General features: G+C 42.2%; 1 protein-coding gene across 1 annotated transcript in view; it reads right to left on the bottom strand.

Annotated features, from left to right (window-relative positions):
- LOC147014748 (metabotropic glutamate receptor 6-like) overlaps positions 1-25841 on the bottom strand; it is an 817753-nt gene that overhangs the window by 590387 nt on the left and 201525 nt on the right. The window contains exon 7 of the mRNA XM_085852974.1: positions 579-1614. Coding sequence (XP_085709100.1) covers positions 579-779 — 201 coding nt within the window. The 5' untranslated portion in view covers positions 780-1614. The remainder of the gene's footprint in view (positions 1-578; positions 1615-25841) is intronic.

Below are 25841 nucleotides of genomic sequence, written 5' to 3'. Positions count from 1 at the left end.
CTAAATTGGTTCACCAATCAAAAGCTGGAAACCAAATATTTTGAGGTCCCGGCAAGGTCGCAGCAACTGATTTTGTAAGTATTGGTATATGATCACTTGTTTTTTTTTTGTTTTTTTTTGTGTTTATGTGTTGAACCACGACACGGAATTCTTTTAAAACTGGTTGATGTGCTTGGGGTGTACATGGGCAGGTTTTATGGGGTAAAAAAAACATAGTCCTGAGGGTTCTGAGTGAGGGAAGCACCACAATTCAATCTATGTACATGTGTATCACATATTGCCACTCCCAGTAGGAAGGGGTATTCATAATGTCCATAATTATCAGGGAATTAACCTGTCTGTAAGGACGGGTCCTTTGCTAATGTCCAATAATGAAGAAACCTACTCATACTGTCATGAAATATACATTGAGATGCAAATTATTTGAACCAATAAACTTTTGATAAGCAGTCACTGGATTTTTATCTCCACTATTAAGTCAGCTCCAATCCATTTAATGATATAAGCATTGTCTATCCATCAAGATGGAATGCATAACTGAAAATAGACACTTAATGCACGTATATAGCTCAGCTCACCTTTGCATGCACCGGGAAGAGGCCCCCAAGGGTGATGTCGCCTTCTATGCGAATGGAGTGACTGGGAGCGTTTCGTTCATAACCAGCAGCAGAGTTTGTCCTGAGACAGACCCAAGTGACGATGGCTATGACCAGTCTTGTTTTTTGGTGGGTCATCATGGTAAAGCTATGCAAACCTCCTAACAGACTCTTCTTCAACATATTTACTTATTCTTCTCGGAAGAGTTCACCAGCTCAATGTTTTGGTGCAGGGACGTCAAAAAAAAGGAGTATTAACTACAAGGCGATGGCAGATGGGGAACTTGGATCCGGTGATGGCTTTTGAGGGGGTGTGGGATTGGATGGTGTCAGTCTGGCAGTGGGAATGTATAATGGGATCAATAACTGGAATTTAGTTGAATTGTAGCTCGATGAATGATAAAAAAAAAAAATATATATATATATATATATATATATATATATATATATATTTGGGAAGGAATGATAATCGTGGGATGTATCGTCTTGCAGAAATGAATCAATCTCCTTTGAGGTTTTCTACTGGTCCTGTAAAATGAACGGTGGCAATGGGGGAATGTGTATGATTCCAATGTAAAGTGATGGTTTCGAGAGATCTTCTTGGCACTTTTGTGGGCAGTGTGGGGTGTGGAATGGTACTGAGCAATGAAATTCGAGGTGGGGCTTGATTCTTGGCAAAGTTCCACTGGGTGTTGCAGCAGGGGATTAAATGTGCTCTTCAGTACATGGAGGTCTTTCAGACACTCAACGTGCTGGCAAATCCATTAATGCGGTTAAGCGGGTTAAGCCACCGCTGGGTCGATGTGAGATTTTAAAATGTTATTCGTTGTCTCGATCATTGGTTTTATTCACCATCTGTCCAGATTGCTGCAGAGATGGGATGCATTTGTCTTGTTTGTGGCCTTTCTGCTCGGGAAACTCAAAAGCATCGGTGTGATCGTTGAAAGATCGGACGAGATTTTTCTGCAAGAGCTCAAATGCAGCGCCAGGTGTACTCACAGGATCCATTCACCATGCGCTGAAAAATGAAATAAGGAAAAGAGTTTGAGGCAAAGTAGATGCTTTTCAAACGATATGCACACTGAAAATTGCAATGCAAATGCAAACCCTGCAAACAAATCATCCGCAATACATAAACACATTAATTTGAAGAGCATTCTTGCATTCCATGCATTCCAGATGCAATTAAGATGAAAATTAAACCCACTTGCCACTTCCAAGGACTGTTTATTTGGCTTGTTTGAAACGCCATTAATTCAGGATGCATCAATGTCATCCTATCAACTAAGCAAACGAATATACACCAGGTGGGGCCACCATAAGGAATAGGGCAAAGCCATCATTTTGCTCTAATATAAGTGGTGGCCTTATTGAATGCGGGTCACAACTGTAGCGGGCATTGCAGGCATCCACCTTCGACACACGGGTTACATAGGACCTACACCCTACGGGGTACTTGAAAAGGGCCACGCGAGAGGACACGACACTTTCGACAATTGCTTTATAATACCAACAGAGAGAGAGAGAGAGTCATCATGGCAGCAGTCCATTTGTTGGATACACCGACCACAATGAGCTCGTGATGCTCATGGTGCAGTAGGACCTGTGTTATTAGCAACAAGCAGATGAGACATCCAGCATTTTATCCAATACACACGCTACTCTACCGGATTAGTAAGACTACGCAAGATGCGGGATGTGTTGGGAATTAACGGTCAGGAGGAGTTCACGGAGTGGCCACCATGGACAGAGAGGGAGATCTGGAGCTGTGATCCACCAGAATGTGTGAAAATGTTCCATTAGGCCTTCCAGGCATACTGCTCGCTGCGGGGAAGGGGCAACAGTGAATTAAAGACCATGTTAATGTGTTTTGGAAATCGTAATAAGACTTAATCTCTTGGTTTATGTGTCCGATGAGACAGCCTTGCAGCATAAGTTACGTGAGTTTGTGGGCTGTGTCGACGTGTACGTATATGTACCCAAGTCATAAAGAATATTTTCGTAAATACAAAAGGATGTAGGGATTGTATGCCAAAAAAGTATGTAAACAAGGTGGGGATGGTCACAATAAATTATAATGTAAAACCATCCTGACATCTTTCATTGAATAATAGTTGTGCCTACAAATGACACAAAAATCTTGTGTGTGTGTGTCATTCGTTATATCCATTTGCAGATTTTAGGAGAGTCCTCCCAGGGTTCCAAGTATCCACCTCCATTTTGATAAGGGATCATGATTAACGGACCAAGCTGTGAAGTTCTCTGGTTCTCAGGGTTGCGTTCCTGAAGGATCTTTTCAAGATCATCACTGAAACTCTGACAGCTTTCAACTGTCGTTCTTTTGAAGTACAATTCTCAGAGATGGTTATTTAATATCTTCGTAAGGGTCTTCTCTATCATCCCCTTTGATTAAATTTTCAACGCTTTCAACTCTTCAGCTTCCAGGATCTTTTCACTTCATTTTGGAGATCTCGGTATTTGGTCATTTTCTTGACTTCTGTATTGTTTAGGCCAAAATCGCTGGGTACTGACACCTCAATTAGCAATGCCTCCTTATTATTTATTTTTTGTACCTCAGTACTATATCCGTTCACAATGCTTTGTTTTCCATGTTCACACTCGATGGGATCATTACTTCCTCGTTTTCAGTCCATGCTTTTGGTTCCAGTTTCCAAGAGTTTTCTGGAACTGGGATATTGAGACTTTAGCAGATGTGCCAGTGGATTACTCCACATACCTTATTGTGCCTTTGGGTGAACAACTGCTCTGACATGAGTGTTTACATCCCAATAAGAAGTGGCTTGTACTTTCTGTTTCTTCCTTGCAGAACATACACTTCTCCGATTGACTCAGTCCTGGCATTTTCTTAAAGTCATTGGTGTAGTGTCGTTGGTCTTGGCCATTTATAATGATTCCTTCTCCATCCCAGTTGAGCTGATATATATATATATATATATATATATATATATATATATATATATATATATATATATATATATATATATATATATATATATATATATTTATTTTGCCTTTTTGCAATTGTTGGGGCTGTATTCGTTGTTGTTTCAGTTTCTTTTGCGACATCCCTTATTTACAATTTGCTTTTTTTCTTTTTGATTTTCCTCATAAGCTTTTGGCTTCAATTTCCCCTTATAAATTGCTGTATTTGTCCTGTTTCTTTTCTCAGTTGTTCCCTTTGTGTCGAGCCTCCGTTTCAATGGCGGTGCCTGGTCTCTGTTTTTATGGGCTGGTTTGCTTTTCTTGTGATGTTGTTTTCTTGTTACTTTTTCTGGTACGAGCAGTGCCACTGCAAAGCTCACAGTGTTGAGTTCCTTTCATGGGGATGATTTCAGTTCCAATCTCCTGAGTCCTTTGTTGATTTCTCCCAACCAGCGTTTTTGTCTGTCAGTTGTTTTCAATTTTGTACAGTTGTGGTCTTTCCCTGAATGGTGTCAATTTCATCACCACTATTTTGTTTCCAGCTCTTCCAGTCTTCGCTATTCCTCATCATCCACATCTTCCTTCTCTCCTTCACACCTCTGTTCTCCTTTCTCCTGCCCATTATCATCAGCCGTTCTCGTTTTCATCCCCTGCATCTGTGTCGGTGTTTTCCCTTGGTCCACGACTGTAAGTTGGATCTGTTCCCCCTCCCCATTAGGGTGGTTCTGTGTCTCTTCCCCCTGTCTCACCTTTCCTTTGCCGCTGGGTCCCCAGTACACTCCACATTCCAAACGCTTGCTTTGTCACTCAGCTCCTCCCAGCCCCATTACAGACACTTTCCCACCATCCCTCTGTCCACTCCCTGGCGAGTACTTGACTCCCATCATCCTCATATCCTCTTCTGCTTGACTTCTGATCTTCACTATTATCTCTTTTATTTTATTTTTATTTCGGAATTTATGTGCCGTTGGCGCAACTTTTTCAAATTTTTGGGATGGCACCGTCTCTGCTCTGGTTGCCAATCTGGTCTTCTTCAGCTGGTCCATAAATCTAGCACCCATACTGGGCATCCCATACTGTTCACGTCTTGATTGGACTTTGCAGTGGTAAATGGCCTCCTTCTCATCTATGCTCCAGCATTCGTTTTTGTGGTTAGTGTTCTTCATTTTTGAGACAGGTAACACCTCCACAGGCTGTTGGCTTCGTGAAAATCTCTCCTTGTGAGATGGTCTTTCTTCTCACTAAAGGAGGTGCAGGCTTCATTCTTTATAGTGAGCATTCTGCCTGCGGGTGAGCACTCCGCCTGCACGCTGCCACTGCACAGACTGAGTATAAGGATTTGTGTCCCATAATTACCCTCGTCGAAGGAGAGGGTATTGCATTTGGGTCCGTTTGTTTGTTACTTGCAAAATCAAAAATTTATCAAAGTATGTTGGTTCGTCCATTTTGTTATTCTGTTCCTCTGTTTGTCTGTTTCTCTGTCTGTTTGTTGTCGACAGGTCACAATTTACAACCGATCTTCACGAAACTTCACCACATGGGAGAGTTTGTCATAAGGAAGAAGCCTATTGTTTTAAAGGTCAAAAGGTCAACATTGGACAAATGTCAACAACTTTGGTGAGATTTCTAAAATCCTCAATTTTCTTCCGATTGACTTGAAATTGGAAGAGGATTTATATTTCTTGTCAAATAATTCAATCAGCCAATTATTTACTCATGAGGTACTTGCACATAGCAAGTACTCCTCATGAGGAATAAGTGTGATTTTTAAAATAATGTCAAAGGTGCTTTAGTTATGACATCATAATTGCATATGTAGAACACTACATCTGATCATTATGAACATTTTGAGGGTCATCTAAGGAAAAAATGGTCTACAGAAAAAAAAATTGATGACGTCATCGATCACGTGATTTGGCAGCCATATTGTTAAAAAAAAAACATTCAAAAATCTTCTCTGAAGTGGCTGAACAGATCGGGGCGAAACTTTACACGTTTGATCACCCAGCCATGAAGAACAAAATGTTCACACATATGATGTCATGGGCCACATGGTTTGGCAGGCATATTGGATTTACCTTAAGTCCTATAAAAAAAATCTTCTCCAGAGTGGCTGGACAGATCGAGGGGATACGTCACACAAATGTTCCCCAGGCCTTGGGTGGACAATTCTATTTAGGAATAATTGATACACCACATGGTTTGGCAGCCCTATTTGATTTAAGAAGATATGAAATCTTGTTTTCTCTGGAACCGCTTAATCAATTCATGTGAAACTTCACAGTTGTGATCTAGTAGTGATGGGGAACATATCTTTTAAATTTCAACTTGATCAGACACATGGTCTGATAGCCATAATTATTAAAAACAAATTTTATCTTAAAAAAAAAATTCAGAAGGCTCACAAGGCTGTGCCTGGATGGGTTTGAGAGTGGAGGAGTAGCAGCTGAAATGTGAATTCTATCCAGGTTCCTCCTGAGGACTTCATCTTTGCTTTTTGCTTGTTCAGGTTCCTTATGATTACTTCAATGCAGGACTTTACCTGTTTGGTCTTCTATTTGATTTAAATTTAACTTATTTTAATCCCATTCTAAATTCAATTGAATAATCATAAAATTTTAAAAAACGTCATGGGACAGGGCCAGGTGTCCAATCAAATCGGGGTTCCATCAAAGCGGGACGTCTTGGTACCCGGTCATCACTACCAGCAGTTATAAAGTGGCAGTTCTAATTATGTTTCTTTTAATGACATCACATACCAGAACACAAACACCACACAAAACAACACAAACACGGCCCAAAACAAGTCCTGGCGAGGGTGTGCAATCTCTGATTGCTCTTTTTCTTGTTAGTTATATTTTCCTTTATTTCCAACCCACGTTTAATTTGTCAAAGACTCAACTCAACCCTTCCGCTGGCTCGTCGGTGTGTGTGTGTGTGTGTGTGTGTGTGTGTGTGTGTGTGTGTGTGTGTGTGTGTGTGTGTGTGTGTGTGTGTGTGTGTGTGTGTGTGTGTGTGTGTGTGTGTGTGTGTGTGTGTGTGTGTGTGTGTGTGTGTGTGTGTGCGCGCACGATAACTCGAGAACGGAAGAAGCTACCAATGTCAAATTACACCACGTGATTCAGGAGGGTGGTGGCTAGCGCTGATTAGATTTTGGTCAAAATCGGTCAAAGGTCAAGGTCACAGGGAGGTCAAACATTCGATTTTTGATGGTTTGGTACAGAATCATCGTATAAACTTCTGGTTTGCGTTGCTACCTTCTCTAGAGACAGCTTTTATTAGACAAGGTCAGAGGTCAAGTTGACGATTTCGTAAGTACCAGTCTATGACTGCTTGTTTGTTTGTTTGTTGTGCACTGCCCCTCCCTATTCCATCTCCAGGCATTGCACGACGGCATTGCCGGGTGCCAAAGGTCTCCGTGATGACGTGTGCCAAAAGGACATACTCAGTTTTCACTCCATTTGTTTTCTTGTTTGTTTGTCCGGGCAATATTTCAACCATCCTTTGAGCTAGGAAGCTGAAATTTGGTCACATTCATGAACAATTGCTTTGGCAAAAATGGTATTTATAGTTTTTTTCATCAATTAATTGATTCATTCATTAATTATTATCGATTTATTAATTACTTATTTATTTTCTTTCTCATCTGGGAAATATCTCAGGCACCTTTTCAGCTCGTAAGTTGATATTTAGACACGACAGTGACCAAGTCATTTTGTTAAAAGTGGATTTTTGATTTATTGATGAATCAATTAATCGATTCATTATTTAATTTTTCAATAATTACTTAATTTTCAAAAAGTTACAGATTCAGATGAATCAGTGGTGGTTTTGGTATGCTATTCACCAATTGGTGATGAAATTAAATATTTTACGATTATTATTTATTTATTTTAATAACGCAATTAATTAATCAATTATATTGTACTGCCCCCTCCCAATTCTGTCTCCATGTGCCCCGGCGATGTCGCGCTTTGGAGCATGTGATATTTATTTGTTTGGCATGGGGGCGGTGTACTTTGAACGTACCTGCACTTCATTCATATATCTGTAGTCAAATTCATATGTAGAAACAATCAACATACACTGTCATTGCAAATGGATGCAGGGATGGACAGGGTACAACCATCATTCAAAGAAAGAAATAGGGTTGGTTTCACATGATCTTTTCTTATGACTATCCACACCTTGTTTACATACTTTTTGGCACACAATCCCTGCATCGTTCTGCAAATTTACTCCACTCCACGCAAAGCCACACATGGGGTGAAGCAATTGGTTCATTTGTCTCTCTGTCCATCTGTCTGTCTGTCTCCAGACATCAGTTTGTGATTGAGTGACTACTTAATTTCAATTGAATGTTATATTTTGAACACAAATCGGAACATGAATCGGAACATGAATCTGCAGCTTCGCAGTAATCTGGCTCTGGATTTGTCCCAATTGCGCATGTGCTGAGAGGAGTGAGATAATTTCTTTAGTCTGTCTGCCTGTCTGGCAGTCAAACAAAATAGAAAATCATTACAAACAAGAAACTTACTGTTTTAGGGACGTCATAAAGGACACAAACAACAGGCACGAAAAACGAATGTGATGTGTTAATCGAGGTGGTGTAAAACAGGTCCATTCATCAGGTTATATTGCAATGCAGCATATAAAAGCATAGGTACAAAGGTCATGCCTCTTATTTTTTTCAGTTCATAACCAAAGTGTTGTAGGAAAGCTACGTGAGATTGCAATGAAAGGTTTCTATCTCCCACCCATTTTAAGTTGAGTGGCACTGTGATCAGTCATGTGACAACATAATACCACGCTTTCAAAATCCCTGCCCCGCGAGATGTGTGTACCAAGCTGAGAACAGTTATTGAATTTCTTACTGCAGAAGAGGTTCCTCCATTAGATATTCATAAGCATTGAAAGAATGTGTATGGCAACTCTACTGTTGATGTGAGCATTGTTTGAGGTTGGGAAAAGCATTCCAATAGAGGGGGAAATTAATAGTGATGACAAGTCTCAAAAGTGGTCAGCCTGCAACTGCAGTGATACTGCAAAACAAGCCGGCTTGATGCGCTCATTAAACTGCGTAGCAGTTGACGGAGACATTGTGGAAAAATAATTTCATATTTGACTTATATGTATGCATACTTCCTGTAATTTTCATCGTAATTAGAAATATATTTGGTGAGAAATAAAATAAGAGGCATTTATTTCGTACACAGACCCTCAAACTTTAATCAGCATGTAATTCACAGACAAAATCCACCTGAAGTGTGGGAAAACTGCATATATGTGTTTTTTTTTTTTTTAGCAGTGGCACAGACTGAAGGTCTATGAATGGGATATTAGAGCACCCCTTTCGTCCGCTATCTCGCAGGAGGCCCTTGGATAAGACCGAGTACCTGCATGCCTCCCTTTCCAGGGTTACAAGGAGACATCGGCAGCAGGATGTTGGATGTTCCCTCTGGCAGATTAACTTCGAAGTCAGTTTTGGAGATACTTGCTGTCATGTGGAAGAACTGTTTCAGGTCAACAGGTGGCAGCAAATAGGCCACTATTGTGGCTACTGCAGGGAAGTTCCTGTACTCTCCAGTCGTTACACTTTCATGTATCACTGGACCTGGATAGCAGGAGTCCAGAGAGAGAAACTGCTAGTGGCTCCACAGCAGCTTTTCTTTAATATAGTGAAAGGTGTGGAGATGTTGGTAAAGACTTGTGGTGACAGAGTGAAGTGATGGCAGCAGGCTTGAGGATCTGGAAGAACACCTAGGTGTGATGGTCGTGTGTTTATTGAATGAGTGACAACAACACGTGGCAGCTATCTCGGTGTCTCGGCAGCCCTATTTGGAGATAGCACTGCCTGCCCTCGCAAGTGAAGCCCCTAGAAAAGGTGTGGTAAAGAAAGCTCGCTCAACATCAACCTGGTTGGCTATCCACAGTCAACATCAACCTGGTTGGCTTCTCTTATGCGGTAAGAATTGGAATAAAACTGCAAAAAGATGACCCTGGCATCCTAGAATGTTCAGACACTCTTAGAAAGAAGAACCACAATTGTGACAAACGAACTTGCTCAACACAACATTGATGTGGCTGCCCAACAGAAATCTAGATTGGTGGAACAGGGACAGGGAAGAGAAAAAACACATACGATCTCTGTTCTGATAGAAAGCCTGGTGAAAGAAAGGAAGCAGGTGTAGGCCATCAGCCGTAAGCTGTATCGTGCAGTTTCGTTCCACTCATGGGGGGGGGGGGGTAGACAAAACCTTGATAATATGATAGTATATATCCAAATACATACGTATCCAAAAGTTCTCCACTCAAATAGCTGCAGTTATTGTGCATTTTCATCTTGAAAATCGATGCATTCCCCGCGCTCTCTCATTTCAATTTTCTCCACTCGGATCACGTATGGGCCATGTGATGCCTCGACAGCCAATAGATCGGCTGACATCGTATGCAAATTACGTCAAACTGTCATGTGACCAGCGAAGTTGTCGAAGATGGCAGCTTCCTCCAGGGAGGAAATCACCGGCGGCTGATCGGCGATTTATCGGTAATTTTTGATGAATATGGCCAGTGATGACGCTCCCCAGTGTATTATTCACCAGGACAACGTAGCGAACGAAGAAGTCAAACGTTTTATGTCTGTAAGATGGGATAAATGGAGAGAAAGTGTCAACAAATGGCTCGTCTTAGACGGTCACGAACGACGTTTAGCCGAGAGTGCACGAGTGTATATTGAGTGTGAAGAAATTCCTAGTCATCTGGGCGATCATGACACTTGCTCCTGTCACTTAATCAATGCAAAAAAGAATACGTGGGGCTGAGAAACGTTGTTCACAAACCATGCATGATGACTCTGCGATTGTTGATGATTGCATGGATGAACCATTGCCAAAAAATTGCGCTCTGCATCGAACATTGCTGGACATGTTGAGAGTTCACGGCGACACGTCCTTCCTGCTGTCTGCCTCATTTGCAATAGAGCAGATAAATAATGCAGGGTTCAAAGAAAGAGAGTGTTGGATAGATTATGCCAGGCTGAAACAGAAACAGCAGTTATTATGTAATGTCCGGCCGTGGCTGACTGGCTATATATAAAGCTGTCCGAGGCAGGGTCAATGGTGTTCATTCGATGGGTCGATGCGCTGGCGTTGCACAATGGTTAGTCCTCCCGCGCCGGCACTCCGGGTACAATAGGCCCATGATCGAAGTTAGTCCTCCCACGCCGGCACTCTCGGCTAAACGTCGTTCGTGACCGTCTAAGACGAGCCATTTGTTGACACTTTCTCTCCATTTATCCCATCTTACAGATGTAAAACGTTTGACTTCTTCGTTCGCTACATTGTCCTGGTGAATAATACACTGGGGAGCGTCCTCACTGGCCATATTCATCAAAAATTACCGATAAATCGCTGATCAGCTGCTGGTGATTTCCTCCCTGGAGGAAGCTGCCATCATGGACAACTTAGCTGGTCACATGACAGTCTGACGAAATTTGCATATGATGTCAGCCGATCTATTGGCTGTTGAGGCGTCACATGGCGCACACGTGATCTGAGTGGAGAAAATTCAAATGAGAGAGCGCGGGGAATGCATCGATTTTCAAGATGAAAATACACAATAACTGCAGCTATTTGAGTGGAGAACTTTTGCATACGTATGTATTTGGATATATACTATCATATTATTACGGCTGTGGAAATTCGCAGAACACCACAAAGGTCCTTAGTTCAGTTAGATCGATAAGTCTGTGTTCAGTTAGATTTCCCCACCGTTGTTTAATGGAATTTATTCGTGTTAACAGGGCTGTGATCCTTTGAGATGGTGTTTTTCTTTGACTATCATTATTTTGGACCAACCACATTTCAACCACCACAACCACCTTCACAACAACCACGATCACCTCAACCACCAACCACAACCACACCTGCCTCTCAACAAATCATGCCATCCTCATCACCTCAACCACAATGCCAACCACAATTACGCCAATCACCTAACGACCTTCCCCGCTACACCAACTGCCGATCCCCCTTCTCCACACACCAAATCGCAACCCTCTCCGCTCATAAAAAACGTCTCTACAAAGCGAAAGGAACAAGGGATTCCGAGAACGCCAAGGAAAAAGAACAAGGTATATCGGTGGTGCGTGGATTTTCCCGCCTGTTTTTCCTGCGCACCGCAAAGGGGAGATCATTCGTCATTGGTTGGTTCATAGGATTGAGGCGCTGGAAATGGGTAACGCCTCCTTTCTGGAAGCTTCCCGCAGGAGCTGGAAGGGGGGCGGAGTGATAAACAGGGAGGAGCGAGGCATTGGAACTGAGGTAGGCCTCCTTTCTCGAAGCTTCTCGGAGTAGCTCGAAGGAGGGCGGAGCAAGAAGCCAGGAGGAATACAAGGGTGAGCGGGACGTCAAGTAGAGAGTGTTGGTGGTTTCTTCTGGTGGTCTTCTTGGTTGGGATCTTCGGCTCGTGGTGGCCTGTCTGTGGAGAAGCGGTCCGTGGAATGACCCGTTCGTCGGAGCTCGCAGTCGGTGGGGAGTCCGGGCGGGGCACCAGGGACGCGGACTGGAGGTGCCGCTCTGCCAGCTCTGTTGTGCAGACCTGCCGTCTGAGTGAAGAGCGCCGGAGAGAGCTTGCCGGCCCCGTTGAAGGCCCGAGTCAGCCGCGGCTATCCTCGCCGCCGTGGGGACAGACATCGCGACTCGCCCATCAAGGCACCACGAGGGTGCAGGTATCCTGCAACGGTCTCGTGGGGCCCATTCGGTCACCAAGGCTCCACGGTATAAAGGTCTACGGACCCTGTCTGACTCCCTTGTCTTTGAGGGTAGTCTTTTCTTTTCTTTTGAATGAATGTTGGTAGCGCTGTCGAAAAGTACAACTGTGTAAGTGCTTATAAATGATAATTGCTGATAGACGGTCGTAGTGCTTTCACTTTTCTCGTGTCTTTGTCCCCGTCCCGTGCATGATGGTTTTACTGCATACGTGTTTCCATTGCTTTGCCTGTATACGTGTTTAGTAATAAATGTGCTGGTCTAAATGTACCCCGTTCGTCGTGTCATTTTTCCCCTATTGAATTGCTATCTTGCTTTCGGAATATTAGTTGGTTTTTAAATAACCGATAAATAGAATCGGGTCCGGCGAGGTCTGGCGATAATACCCGCTCGGTTATCCCAGAACGGAACGGACCGCTTAAGCGGTTCGTGTCCAAGCAGGCCTTCGCCGAGGTACGGTCTCTCGGTAGGTTACCCGCACGGGTACTTAGATATATTGATATTCGGCGATTGACCCTATCTCGCGCAGTTAGAATACGGACTGGGCCGTGGTGGGATTGAAAACCCACCCGTTACTGGTTTCTGGCGTTGTTCCAGAAAGTCACGATTGAATTGTCAGTCCGGTGGGCGACGTGGCTGCAATTAGAGGAACGCGGTCGATCGCACGCTGATGGGCGTGAATTCGTAACAATATCATCAAGGTTTTGTCTCCCCCCCCCCCCCCCCCCCACGATGAGTGGAACGAAACTTGATTTTCAGGCACTTCCTGAGCCATGGCTGATGGCCTAGTGTTGTGTTTGCTATTAAAAATACTATGACTGACAAACTTAACTCACCACCAAAGAACCATTCAGACAGAATTCTGTCGATCAGACTCCCTCTTTACAAACAATGCCACATTACATTGTTTAGTGTCTGTGCCCCAACATGACAAACACTGACTAGTCTAAGGAAGAATTTTACTCGATGATTAACACTATTATATGTTCAATTTATATAGTGGATAAAACACCCATTCTTGGTGATTTGAATGCCTGGGCTTGTAGTGACTTCAGAAACTGTGGACCTGCCTTGGGCAAATTTAGAAAAGGAAGCTGTAACGCAAATGGAGACCTCTTACTTGGCTTTTGCATTCAACAACAGTTTTCTATCACAAACACCAACTTCTACCAGCCTGATAATCACTACTATACCTGGAAACACCCAAGATCTAAACACTACCATCTTCTCGGTTCCATTCTCACACAGCATAATGACAGAAGCCATTTTTAACACCAGAGCCATGTGAGGCCCTGAATGCTCTTCAGATCACTTCCTTGTAAAAACTTCCTGTGACTTTCAAGTAGTCATACCTAGAAGGACAGCTACAACTTGTACTATACATAAAAAGCTCGATGTCAAGAAGCTCAAGTCCTTGGAGACTAAAATTCAATTACAAACTACAATCACACAAGCCTTAAAAACTGGAAAGCCATCAAACGAGATATCAATTAATGAGACGTGGAATTCCCTCAAACAAACTATCTACAATGTTGCACATTCCACTCTTGGGCACCCGAAGCGCAAAAATGCTGACTGGTTTGATGATAACAAAGTATGTATGCAATAATTATTGCAGCAAAAGCAAAAACTCTACAAAGATTATCTTTCAAAGAAAACACCCGAGTCAGAGGAAAAGTTTAAAGCGGCTAAAGCACAGCTTCAAAAGAAAATTTGTGTTCTGAAAGACTTGGTGGGAAAATAAGGCAAAAGAGATTGAAACTTCAGCTGCAAGGAACGACTCTCAAGGGTTTTACAATGCCATAAAGGAAGTGTATGACCCAAAAACAAATACAATTCTACCCCTTAAGAGTTTAGATGGAAAACAACTTTTAATAGATGAACGTGATATCATTGATCGTTGAAAGAGCATTCCTCTATTCTGCTGAATCAAGATGGAAAGGTCAGTCTAAATGCTTTAGGCTAGCTCAAACAGCTAGCTACCCATGCAAGAAGAATTGAGTTTGCCAATAAGTGCTAATGAACTTCACAAAGCTATCAAGGCAACGAGATGCGGAAAGTGTTTAAACACGGTGGCCCTGAGCTCAGATTGAAGCTCCTTAATGTTTTATATTGCATGCTGGGACAATGAAAAGCTCCCACAGGACAACAAGGACGCACTCATCGTCACCATCTTCAAATGTAGGGGGGGGGGGGGGGTATAACAGACTGTAAAAACCATCATGGCATATCCTTAAAGTCATTTGCAGGAAAGATTCCAACCAAAATCCTCCAAAATTGATTGAAAGTCATCTCAGAATGTCCCTGAAAGTCAATGTGGCTTCCGTGCTGGAAGATCAACAGATGATGATATTCACTCTGAGACAACTGCACGAAAAAGCCACAGGACAGCATGATCACTTACTGTTTACATATTGTTTGTTAACTCTTCAAAAGAATTCGACATTGTGGACAGGGAAATCCTCTGTAAGATGCTCAAGATCTGTGGCTATCCAGATAATTTCAGAAAGATCATCAAAGGGTTCGAACTCACAGTGGGATGATTGGCAGAGTCTCTGCGGAAAGTAATGTCACCGACTCATTTGACATATGCCACGGAGTGAAACAGGGTTGTGTGCTAGCACCCACTCTGTTTACATTGTTCCGAACTGAAGTCCTTACCAGCATGTCACAAAATCTCAGCTCTGGAATCTACAGTATATCCATACCAGAAGTACGAGAAAACGATTCCACCGAGCCAGACTGCATGCCAACACCAAAGTGTGAATAACATGTGTTAGAGAACTTCTGTTTGCTGACGATTCAGCCATAGTTTCCCATTCACTGAGAGATATCCATGAAATTACCACTCACTTTGCAACTGCAGAAAAACAACTTGGATCCCAAATCAATACCAGCAAACCTGAACTTCTCTTTCAAGTCAACCGATAGACATAGCAATGACACCAATGTTCAACCTGAAGTCTTTGTTCATTTAGAAGCCCTTAGATATGTTAACACCTTCATATATCTTGGGAGTGTAGTCACACATGACAACTCGCCTAATACAGAAGTTACACACCGCATGCAGACAGCATCAAAAGCTTTCAGAAGCCTGACCAAACGTCTCTGGTCCCAGCATGGCATCAAAACTTATTGTTTTAGACATTGTCTAGGCTCGTATACAACCAAGATAAAGGTCTGTCATGCCGTGGTGATGACTGTGCTTTTGTACTCAGTGGAAGCCATGGCTCTCTCCAGGAGCCACATAAAGAAACTCACCAGCTTGCAACTGAGACACCTGCGGCAGCGTCTGGGAATCAAATGACAAGACCGAGTGCCCAATACCACAATCCAACGGAGAGCCGGGATACACAGTGTTGAAGCATTAATTACATCTGCTCAATTTAGATGGACCAGACAAGTTAAGTCATTTGTATGCCCACATGGACAAGTCCTTCGCGAAGAGTGGAGTTCTTTCTACAATCGACAGCATTTACGACCCCCTCAGTTTCTCAGCACCTGGTGTTGAGGAAAAGATGTTGCTGTGTCAGATGACCTTACCAGACAACACCAGAGCTGCACTTGGATGGGATGAACCACTCCCCAAACATTTCAAGAATCAATGGAACAACTGGTGTGCCTCTCTCGTGGCACTCACCACTGTGCACATTCCGCACGTTTATTGTTCTAATCCAATGTCTGAAAACTCATGCTATCCAGATGTGCCAGAAGTATTGACACCAGCGGCACTACTTTCCATGAAGACAACGCCTCTTCGTCACCACCAGGCGATTTCGGTAATCTGACAGACATCTACGTCACCCTATCAGTGGTGATGTATGCAGCATTTGGAAGATACCTTCTGGTCAAGATGGTGCAAAGAATATCTCCTGACCCTGCAGCCCGATATGCAGTGGAAAGTCAAGAAACAAAACCTTTGTGTCAGTGATATCATTCTGCTGAAGGAGGATGCGCAAAGGAATGACTGGCCCTATGAATGCATGATTAAGACATTGCCCAGCGTATATGGTCAGGTGAGAAAAGTACGAATCCACACGATTTGTTAGTTTGGTGCACGTATGTAGGCGATCCTAATTCGTATGCGTGAATATTTTCCCGCCTGCAGAAGCTGTCAGTCGCCGACAGACCGCCGATGAGTGGGGAAGTGTAAGCGAGCGCCGTCGGATTTTCGTTTTTGACAAAATGACGGAAAAACTTGAACAATGCTACTGCATCAAATTTTGTGTAAAGCTTGGCGATTCCCAATTGGAAACGATCCGCAAGATTCAACAGGCCTTCAGGAACGAAGCAATGGGCACCACACAGATAAAAGAGTGGTACAACCGCTTCAAAGATGGTCGCACATCAGTGGAAAGTGAAGCACGTTCTGGTAGGCCCTCAACATCCCGAAATGAGATCGTCATTGACCAAGTGAGGACCCTGCTGATGCAGCAACGTCGAATCATGATCAGAGAACTTGCAGACGAGGCAGGCGTCAGCATTGGATCCGTTCATTCCATTGTGACTGAGGATTTGGGCTTAAGGAGAATCTCAGCGAAGTTCGTGCTAAAGCTGCGAATGATCGAGCAGAAGCAACTCCATTTGTAGATTGCACAGGACATGCTGGAGACTGTGAACAGCGATCCCAACTTCTTCAACACAGTGATCACCTGCGATGAGACCACAGTGATCCGTCATTTTGTCAAAAACAAAAATCCGACGGCGCTCACTTACACTTCCTCACTCATCGGCGGTCTGTCGGCGACTGACAGCTTCTGCAGGCGGGAAAATATTCATGCATACGAATTAGGATCGCCTACATACGTGCACCAAACCACGCCTCCCTAGCTTCATTTGTTTACGCACGAAAAATTAAGGTTGGATACTTTTTGAACACACCTCGTGTATATATATATATATATATATATATATATATATATATATATATATATATATATATATATATATATATATATATATATATATATATATAAATTTTTTGTTTGTTTGTTTGCCTTTTCACTTCAAAATCAATTGGCTTCTTGCTTATGGCCAACTCTAACATTTCTTCCAGTTTTGTGAGGATCAGTTTAAAAATGTGACCTGGAGGCAATTGACATACAAACAAACAAACAAACAAGAAAGATTTCATGCATAGCATGATACTTGCGAAATCCAGAAAACAAATTTGACCTTAAAAATAATTGGTGATTGAATTAAATGACCAAATATGGAAATCCTCTTCAAATTTCAAGTCAATCGGATGAAAGTTGGCAATTTTAGAAATTTGGCCTATGTCAACTTTTTGGCCTATGTTGACCTGAAAAATACTTATTCGTTGAATTCAGTGACCTGATATGCAAATTCTCTTCAAAGTTCAAGTCAATGGGATGAAAATTGAGGATTTTAGGAATCTCACCGAAGTTGTTGACTTTTGTCCTATGTTGACTTCAAAAATAATTGGTTGTTGAATTCAGTGACCTGAAATATAAATCCTCTTCAAATTTCAAATTAATCAGATGAAAATTGAGGATTTTAGAAATCTCACCTGAGTTGTTGATCTTTGGCCTATGTTGACCTTTTGGTCTATGTAAACCTCAAAAATAATTGGTTGTTGAATTCAATGAACAAATATGCAACTGCCCTTCAAATTTCAAGTCAATCGGATGAAAATTGACAATTTTAGAAATCCGGCCGATGTTGCAGACCTCCAAAATAATTGGTGGTTGAGGTCTGTGACCTGGTATGCTAATCCTGTTCAAATTTCTCGTCAATCGGATGAAAATTTAGGATTTTAGAAATTTGGCAAAGTTGTTGACCTTTGGCCTATGTTGACCTTTTGACCTATAAAGTCAAAAAAACACCGACAGCCTCACTATTGGCCATGAGAATCCTCTAGTAAACTTTGACAAAGATAACTGAAAGCATTGGTGAGTTTTCACATTCACAGACAAACACACAAACAAACGAGACAGACCGACGTCTGATGAAAATTTTCAATTTTCGTCATAACAAAGAGACAGACAGAATAGTGCACACAAACAACCAATATACGTGAAAAATCTTCGATTTTTGCAAAGTAACAAGAATGACGTTGTGAAGTGCACAATACTTGTAAAATCCCGCAAACAAATTTGACCTGAAAAATACTTGATGGTTGAATTAAATGTCAAATATGCAAATCCTCTTCAAGTTTCAATTCAATCGAATGAAAATTGAGGATTTTAGAAATGCCACCAAAGTTGTTGACCTTTGGCCTCTGTTGACCTTTTGGCCTTTGTTGACCTCAAAAATAATGGGTTGTTGAATTCAGTGACATGATCAGCAAATCCTGTTCAAATTTCAGGTCAATCGGATGAAAATGGATTATTTCAGAAATTTGACAAAGATGTTGACCTTTGGTCCATGTTGACCTTTTGTCCTCAAAATTAATAGGCTTCTTGTTTATGACGACTCGACCATTTTGTGAAGATCAGTTTAAAAATGTGACCTGTAGGTGATTGATATGCAAACATAATAACAGACCAAACCAACCAATATACTGTACTTTTGAATGTTCGATTTCACAAGTAGTAAACAGACAGGCCAACAGACAGGGGTGAAAACATATCCTCTGCCCACCTTTGGTGGTGGAGGTAACAACACAAATAAATCCTCTGTAATATTACCAACACCTATTGATCACCTGTAATGTTAACATAACATCTTGATGCTCTGTAATATTAACAACACACATTGATCCTCCATCACATTAACAATATATACCGATTCTCTATAATATTAACAACACATATTGATTGTCTAATATTAACAACACATATTGATTGTCTAATATTAACAACACATATTGATCCTCTGTAAAATTAACAACACACATTGATCCTCCATCACAATAACAATATATACTGATTCTCTATAATATTAACAACACATATTGATTGTCTGTAATATTAACAACACACATTGATCCTCCATCACATTAACAATATATATTGATTCTCTATAATATTAACAACACATATTGATTGTCTGTAATATTAACAACACATATTTATCCTCTATAATATGAACAACACATATTGATCCTCTGTAATGTTAACAAAGCATATTGATTGTCTGTAATATTAACAACACATATTGATCCTCTGTAATATTAACAACACACATTGATCCTCCATAACATTAACAACATACACTGACCCTCTATAATATAAACACAAATTGATCCTCTGCAATATTGTCAACACAAATTGATCCTCTATAATATGAACAACACATATTGATCCTCTGTAATGTTAACAAAGCATATTGATTGTCTGTAATATTAATAACACTTATTGATCCTCTAAAATATTACCAACACAAAAAACTGATCCTTCATCACATTAACAACATATACTGATTCTCTGTAATATTAACAACACATATTGATGCTCTGTAATATTAAGCACACACATTGATCCTCTATAATATTATAAACACGTATTGATCCTGTATAATAGCAAATTGTTCTTCTGGTAATACTTAAAATAAGACAACTTATAACTAAATTAAAGTAAAGTATGAATACAATCCACTACCACTTCAACAGCTCCAATTATTCCCACCTTCTTGTGGGGTCAGCCAGAAACATTTTTGGTCCAAGTCTTTTACGAACCAACTTGAGTTTGAGTGAAGTTGATTTGGGCAGGAATTTGTAATTTGTTCAGCGTGTCGGCGATGACTCACCAAAATTACAAGCGACTTTTAAAACGACGTATGAATGCTAACTGAGCCCTTTTTGCGCATACCTATTTGTACGTTTTCAGTGGCTCGGTTCTGCTTGCCGAGCACTTTTAACCTGCCATCGCTAGCGTGAAATCTGTAATTCAAAATCTTCTTTTCAACATCATTTTCAGAATTTAGACGAAAGAGTGGCAGTTTCAAAATGGTTAACCATGATTGTTCTGTTCCTGAATGCAGATTGGACTCCGGGAAATATTGGAAATATGAGAAATTTCCTTGGATGAGAGGTGTCAAGTTGATACCATTTCCTGCTAATACAAGCGAGTGACGGCAGTGGATAAAACACACAAACACACATGGATGGATGCCTCTCCTTTTACCAGTGTATGCAAAAATCTGGTATAATTTCTCTTGTAGCCCCAGAAATATGTATAACATCCCTCAGCCCATATGACTCTCACTGCCACCCCCATCCAACGCCACCCCCTCCCACCCCCCTTTCTGAAACACGATTAAGAGTAAATATTAAATATCATCACTTTTAAAACTTTAAATGTGCATTTACAAGCCCCAGCTATGACGTTCCCATTGGTCCTCTGTAATATCCTCTGTAATTGATCCCACTTAAGAAACCATCCCGAGTGCACCATCCCACTTAAGAAACACCCACACCAGATACGGTTTCTTCCTCTGAGAAGTCTGCGTGAATGTTGGGAATGACGGTATTGTCTCTCGAATTGCAGACGTCCCTTAAATAAATCACCAAGACTGCCATGTTCACACGAGGTAATCCCGCAAAAGCAAGGTTCAAAGTCAACTCACTGATGGGGATGATCAGGAAGATCGGGTAGAATGCACCATCCCCAGCCTGTCCGCAGGCCTTGCATGGGCCCATCTCGTCGGGAGTTTTTGCAGTATGGACGACAAGCTATCAGCTTTTTTGGCAAGTTCAGAAAGTTCTCCAAATCTTTCATTGTGCAGAGGCACACCCTTGCTCTCAGGTACTTTTTTTTTCTTTTTGTATATTCTGTACACATATTCTATACACAGACATGCACAGCAAAGGGAGCAGGAGACAAGAGGGGTGGGAGAGGGAAGGAAAATACAGTGGGGAACAGAGACATGAGGAGATATATGGAAGGGAGAGGGATGGGGTGGGGTACACAGGGTAAACAAGATGGACACGACAGGGACTTTTAGATCCTTACATGACAGGAAATTTCAGGAAGGAAAGCAAGAAATTTGGAGGAGGTGGGTTTGGGGTGGATTAGTGGGGGTAGAAAAGATTATGGTTTTGGATGGGGGAAGATAAGAGATGGTGGTGGAGAGCTGTTTTAAAGACCTATCGAGAAGAGTGGGATTGAAGAGAGTGTGGGAGTTTGTTCCAAAGGTGGGGAAAAAGAGGAATGAAAGAGTGAAAGTGAGTAGTGCTTCTGCATTTTACTCTATTTTTTTTTGGTTTCTTTGAGAAGCTTTTTAGCCATTTTAGGTAACAATCCTTATTTGGCATGATATACGTTCCCTGCCCTGATGACTGTTGCTTGCGGTTTCTGCACATGTGGACTGAGCATTCTCGGTGGCTAATGTCATTTCAAAAATCCTGTATTCGTGAATGGCACTGTGGGTCTTATCAATCCGGGTATCTTTTTAATTCACTAATTAATTATAGCAGACGGAACACCCAGCTTAACATACAGTACTTCTGAGGATGGCACAGTTGGTGATGCAACACATCACCTGCAAGGCAGCAATGTTACAGTTTATATTTGGATTGGGAATCAAACCCAGACAAGACAGCTTCAAGTAAGCACAGTACCTGTGCACCACCTGTTGGGTTAAACTCTAAATACATTGCAGGATATTAAATGGATTGTATGTAAAGTGCAGGCCCCTGCACGGTCCCCCGTTCCTGCAAGGTGTTTGATGTCAATGGCAATGATTATTAATTCTGAAGTCTTTGGTGTATCATCATGGACTGAAGTGCTGATGCTTTGTTGTGAAAAGGCAAGGGTTCGCCGGTGTCAAGTTAACGGCATATCATCTCATCTCGGGTGTGTTACGTCCATCCTATTATATAGACCATATGGAGTGTTGTTCAGCGTCTCCGTTCGCAGTTAAATGGCCCCGGTCGACGCACGTTCAAGCATCACAAGAGCAGCTGATAAGAACATTACATCCCAGCCGTCGCTCAGTGTAAGTCGGTGTCATGGAGTGTTATGTTATAGTCGTCATTAAATCATCGTGTTAGAGAATCTCGAGGATGATCCATCAATCTCGAGGATGATCCCTCAATCGTGGGAATGATCCATCAATCGTGAGAATGATCCATCAATCGCGACGAGGATCTTTTCCGGCTAACGGTTGAACCGCCGCCCTATGAGAAGGGGATCGGCTTTAAATTGCTTCATCACCGGTGCAGAACTTAGCGAGTATTATAGACATGGAGTGTCGAATTATGAATGGGTGTGGACAAGGTTCGACGTTCATGTGCTGAAGAGAGTCTGCTGATGAAGGAGAACACCCCCACCACAGAGGGTCTTTAAGCAGATCTTTCCGGTAGTCCCAATGGAGCGCACAAGGTTTTATAACTCGGATCAAATTCTCAACGAACACGAGATGAGATCGAGCATACTGGGAACATTGTTGTTCGTCTTTCGGCTGCTCCCGTTAGGGGTCGCCACAGCGGATCATCCGTTATGATCCGCATACTGATTTGGCACAGGTTTTACGCCGGATGCCCTTCCTGACGCAACCCAGGTCGCCTCTTACGACACCAGGGATAAAGATTGGGTTTCGCCACGATTCCAGGCTGCGCTACACCCTCTCATAGCATGGCCAAGTGCAGAGCTCCCGTCCTCAAGCGATCCTCCAACCCAAGCCTCCGAGTAGCCGGATTACAGGCGCACGCCACTACGCCCGGTTTCGAGCATACTGGGAACATATCCCCACATTTCCGAACAGCGGAGACCCTCAAGGGTTCATCGAGGGTCCAACATAACACAAGAACAGGTGCAAGGTCGAAATGGTTGCAGCTCCAATGGATTCATCACAGATCATGTCTTGTAAAGGTAATAATAATAATAATAATAATAATAATAATAATAATAATAACAACGTATTAATTAAAAAAACGAGTGTTTTTTATAAATAAATTAAAAAACAGGTTTGAACCAAAGCAAATCGCAGGAGCTTCTCCGTGCACATAAACCAGGTCGTTAATGCATCAAGTGTTGCAGAATCATCAATGGAGTGAAGCCTTCAAAGGATAATCTTTATTTTAAAGCTGTTATATATAAAGGGATGACTTATCCTGGATTATGAGCATTTTATGATAATGCTTTTGCGACATTCTCATGATTAATATCCGACAAAGTGTGCATAGGCTGTGGGTTGTGACGTCACACCTTATTGTGACGTGCCTCGTCGACAGCCGCAAACAAGGTCTAAGGATGTAAAGCTCTTTTTCGACGAGTGCACCTGTATCGTGGCACATGAGTCTGAGCATTAATAATGACTTATTCTGAGATGAGGGGAAATCATTACATGTGCATTGAAGACGTTTGAACTTCAAATATGACCTCATACGATCAATCACTTGTAACATAAACTATGGTGAAGCCGAAACGTGGTGTAATTATTGTCAAAACATCATCGATCGAGCGTGGAGGGATTAATATCTTTTGAGTAATTAAACACGATCGGTGTTCAAAAATTTGTCAGAATGGGATTCTGACAATAATTCAAGAGATGATTTTTGTTTTTCAATTCTCAAAAATAAATATGGAGATTTTGTAAGGTGTGTGTGTGTGTGTGTGTGTGTGTGTGTGTGTGTGTGTGTGTGTGTGTGTGTGTGTGTGTGTGTGTGTGTGTGTGTGTGTGTGTACACCTACGCACTACATTAATTGTAGTGTTCTGCACGAAGGCAGAAATGATTACATTGGTTGTTTTGCCTTTGCCTTCCCAGTAGTTGTCAGGATAGATATTTGTAAGTTGTCCAGGATATCGAAGATAACTCGCCTACTCTTTGCAAAGATCACAGTGGGATATTTAACGTCCACCAGCTAATGCTGGCAGGTGAGACGCCCAGTTTAATGTCAAGTCCATCCGATGGACAGACAGCACACACATTGATGCCACTACCTGCACGTAAAACACTGGGTCGAGATTCAAACCCACACTCGACCGCTCAAAGGCGAATACACATACTTTAAAGCCATCCCACCAGCCACAGCACACACAAACACACACACACACATACACACACACACACACACACACACACACACACACACACACACACACACACCACTGACCCATTGTCATGTCAAAACAGGGTCAATGTGCCACTTTAGTCTAATTTACAATTCACTAATCATGACTGAAAAATCTCCTAACTAGTGATCAGCTGGGCAGGGACAATGTGTTTGTGTGGCAGACAACACTCGTTACTAACAGGTCATGCAGCAAGTGCTGTGATGGGACTCGATCTGAGCCCTGTTGCCTCGTCAAGGGATGTGATTATATATATATATATATATATATATATATATATATATATATATATATATATATATATATATATATATATATATATATATATATATATATATATATACACACACACAAACACAAAAATGACCGTTTTTACAGCCATTTTTCCCTGCTGTGCAGGGGTTTGGCTTTTTCTTGAGGCAATGTTTTATGGCCGGATGCCCTTCCTGACACCAACCCTGGTCGCCTCTTACGACACACAGGGATATGGTACACCTATTCTAACCGGGGCATACACCGGGACCAGTACACTGGCACTCATTTCGCCGACCTCGGAAGGATGACAGGCTGAGTCAACCCCCTGGTGTTAATTCAGCAGCCAACGGGGCTTGAACTCAGGACCCTGGGATCCCAAGCCGCCACCCTAACCACTAAGCCAACACCAGGCTTATATACACACACATACATATATCATTTTCTCCTCCTCTGCTTCCCTTTATAAATGGTGAGATCCAACGGCACCGCCTCTTTTCCTTCTACCTTTTCCCTCAACTTATTCGTTCTCTTTCACATTCTCTCTTCCCCGATCCACATGAAGTGTCCAGCCCATCTCAGCCGGCATTTCACGAATCTCCCCATCAAGCTCATCTGCACAGCAATCTCCTCACTCAGTTCATCCATCCTCGTTCTATCCACCCTCTTCACTTCCACAATCCTCCTGACACAGTTGTTCTCACAAACCTGTAGCCTCGGTTGTTGTCTCTCTGTCAGTGCCACCATTTCCAAACCATAAAGGTAGGCCAGCATTACACATGACATCAGAACCTTCCCTTTCAATTTCCTTGATATCACTCTGTCTGCCATTCCTCCCTCTACCATCCTCCATGTATTCACATCCACCTGAATCCTCCTCTGCACTTCTGCCTTGGACATACCATCCCCAATCATTTTTCCTCCCAGATACTCAAACCTATTCCCCTGCCTGATCTCCTTCCCCTCTAACCTGATATTCATTTCCTTTCTCTGCTGCCCGACTGATATCACCTAAGTCTTCTCCACAGTCCTCTTCAGCCCATGCTTCCACAATGCCTCCTTCCACTCCCCCAGTACTTCCTCCATCTTCCGCCTACTCTCCACCACAACAGCCACATCATCCGCATGCAGCATCCTCGCCATACTACCCTTCATGTTTACCTTCCTCATAACCAACCCCATCACCATAATAAACATAATTGGACTTTGAGCACTTCCCTGCCTCAAACCGATATTCACACTGAACTCCTCAGACATCCGAGGACCAACCAAAACTCTCCCCCTCCCTTTCCCTTTCCCT

This window comes from Eptatretus burgeri, chromosome 13, assembly GCF_056783735.1.
Source record: "Eptatretus burgeri isolate ZD-2024b chromosome 13, Ebu_testis_v1, whole genome shotgun sequence".
NCBI classification, from domain to species: Eukaryota; Metazoa; Chordata; class Myxini; order Myxiniformes; family Myxinidae; genus Eptatretus; species Eptatretus burgeri.
Note: the sequence above shows the minus strand (reverse complement) of the source record. Positions and strands in the feature narration are given on the sequence as shown.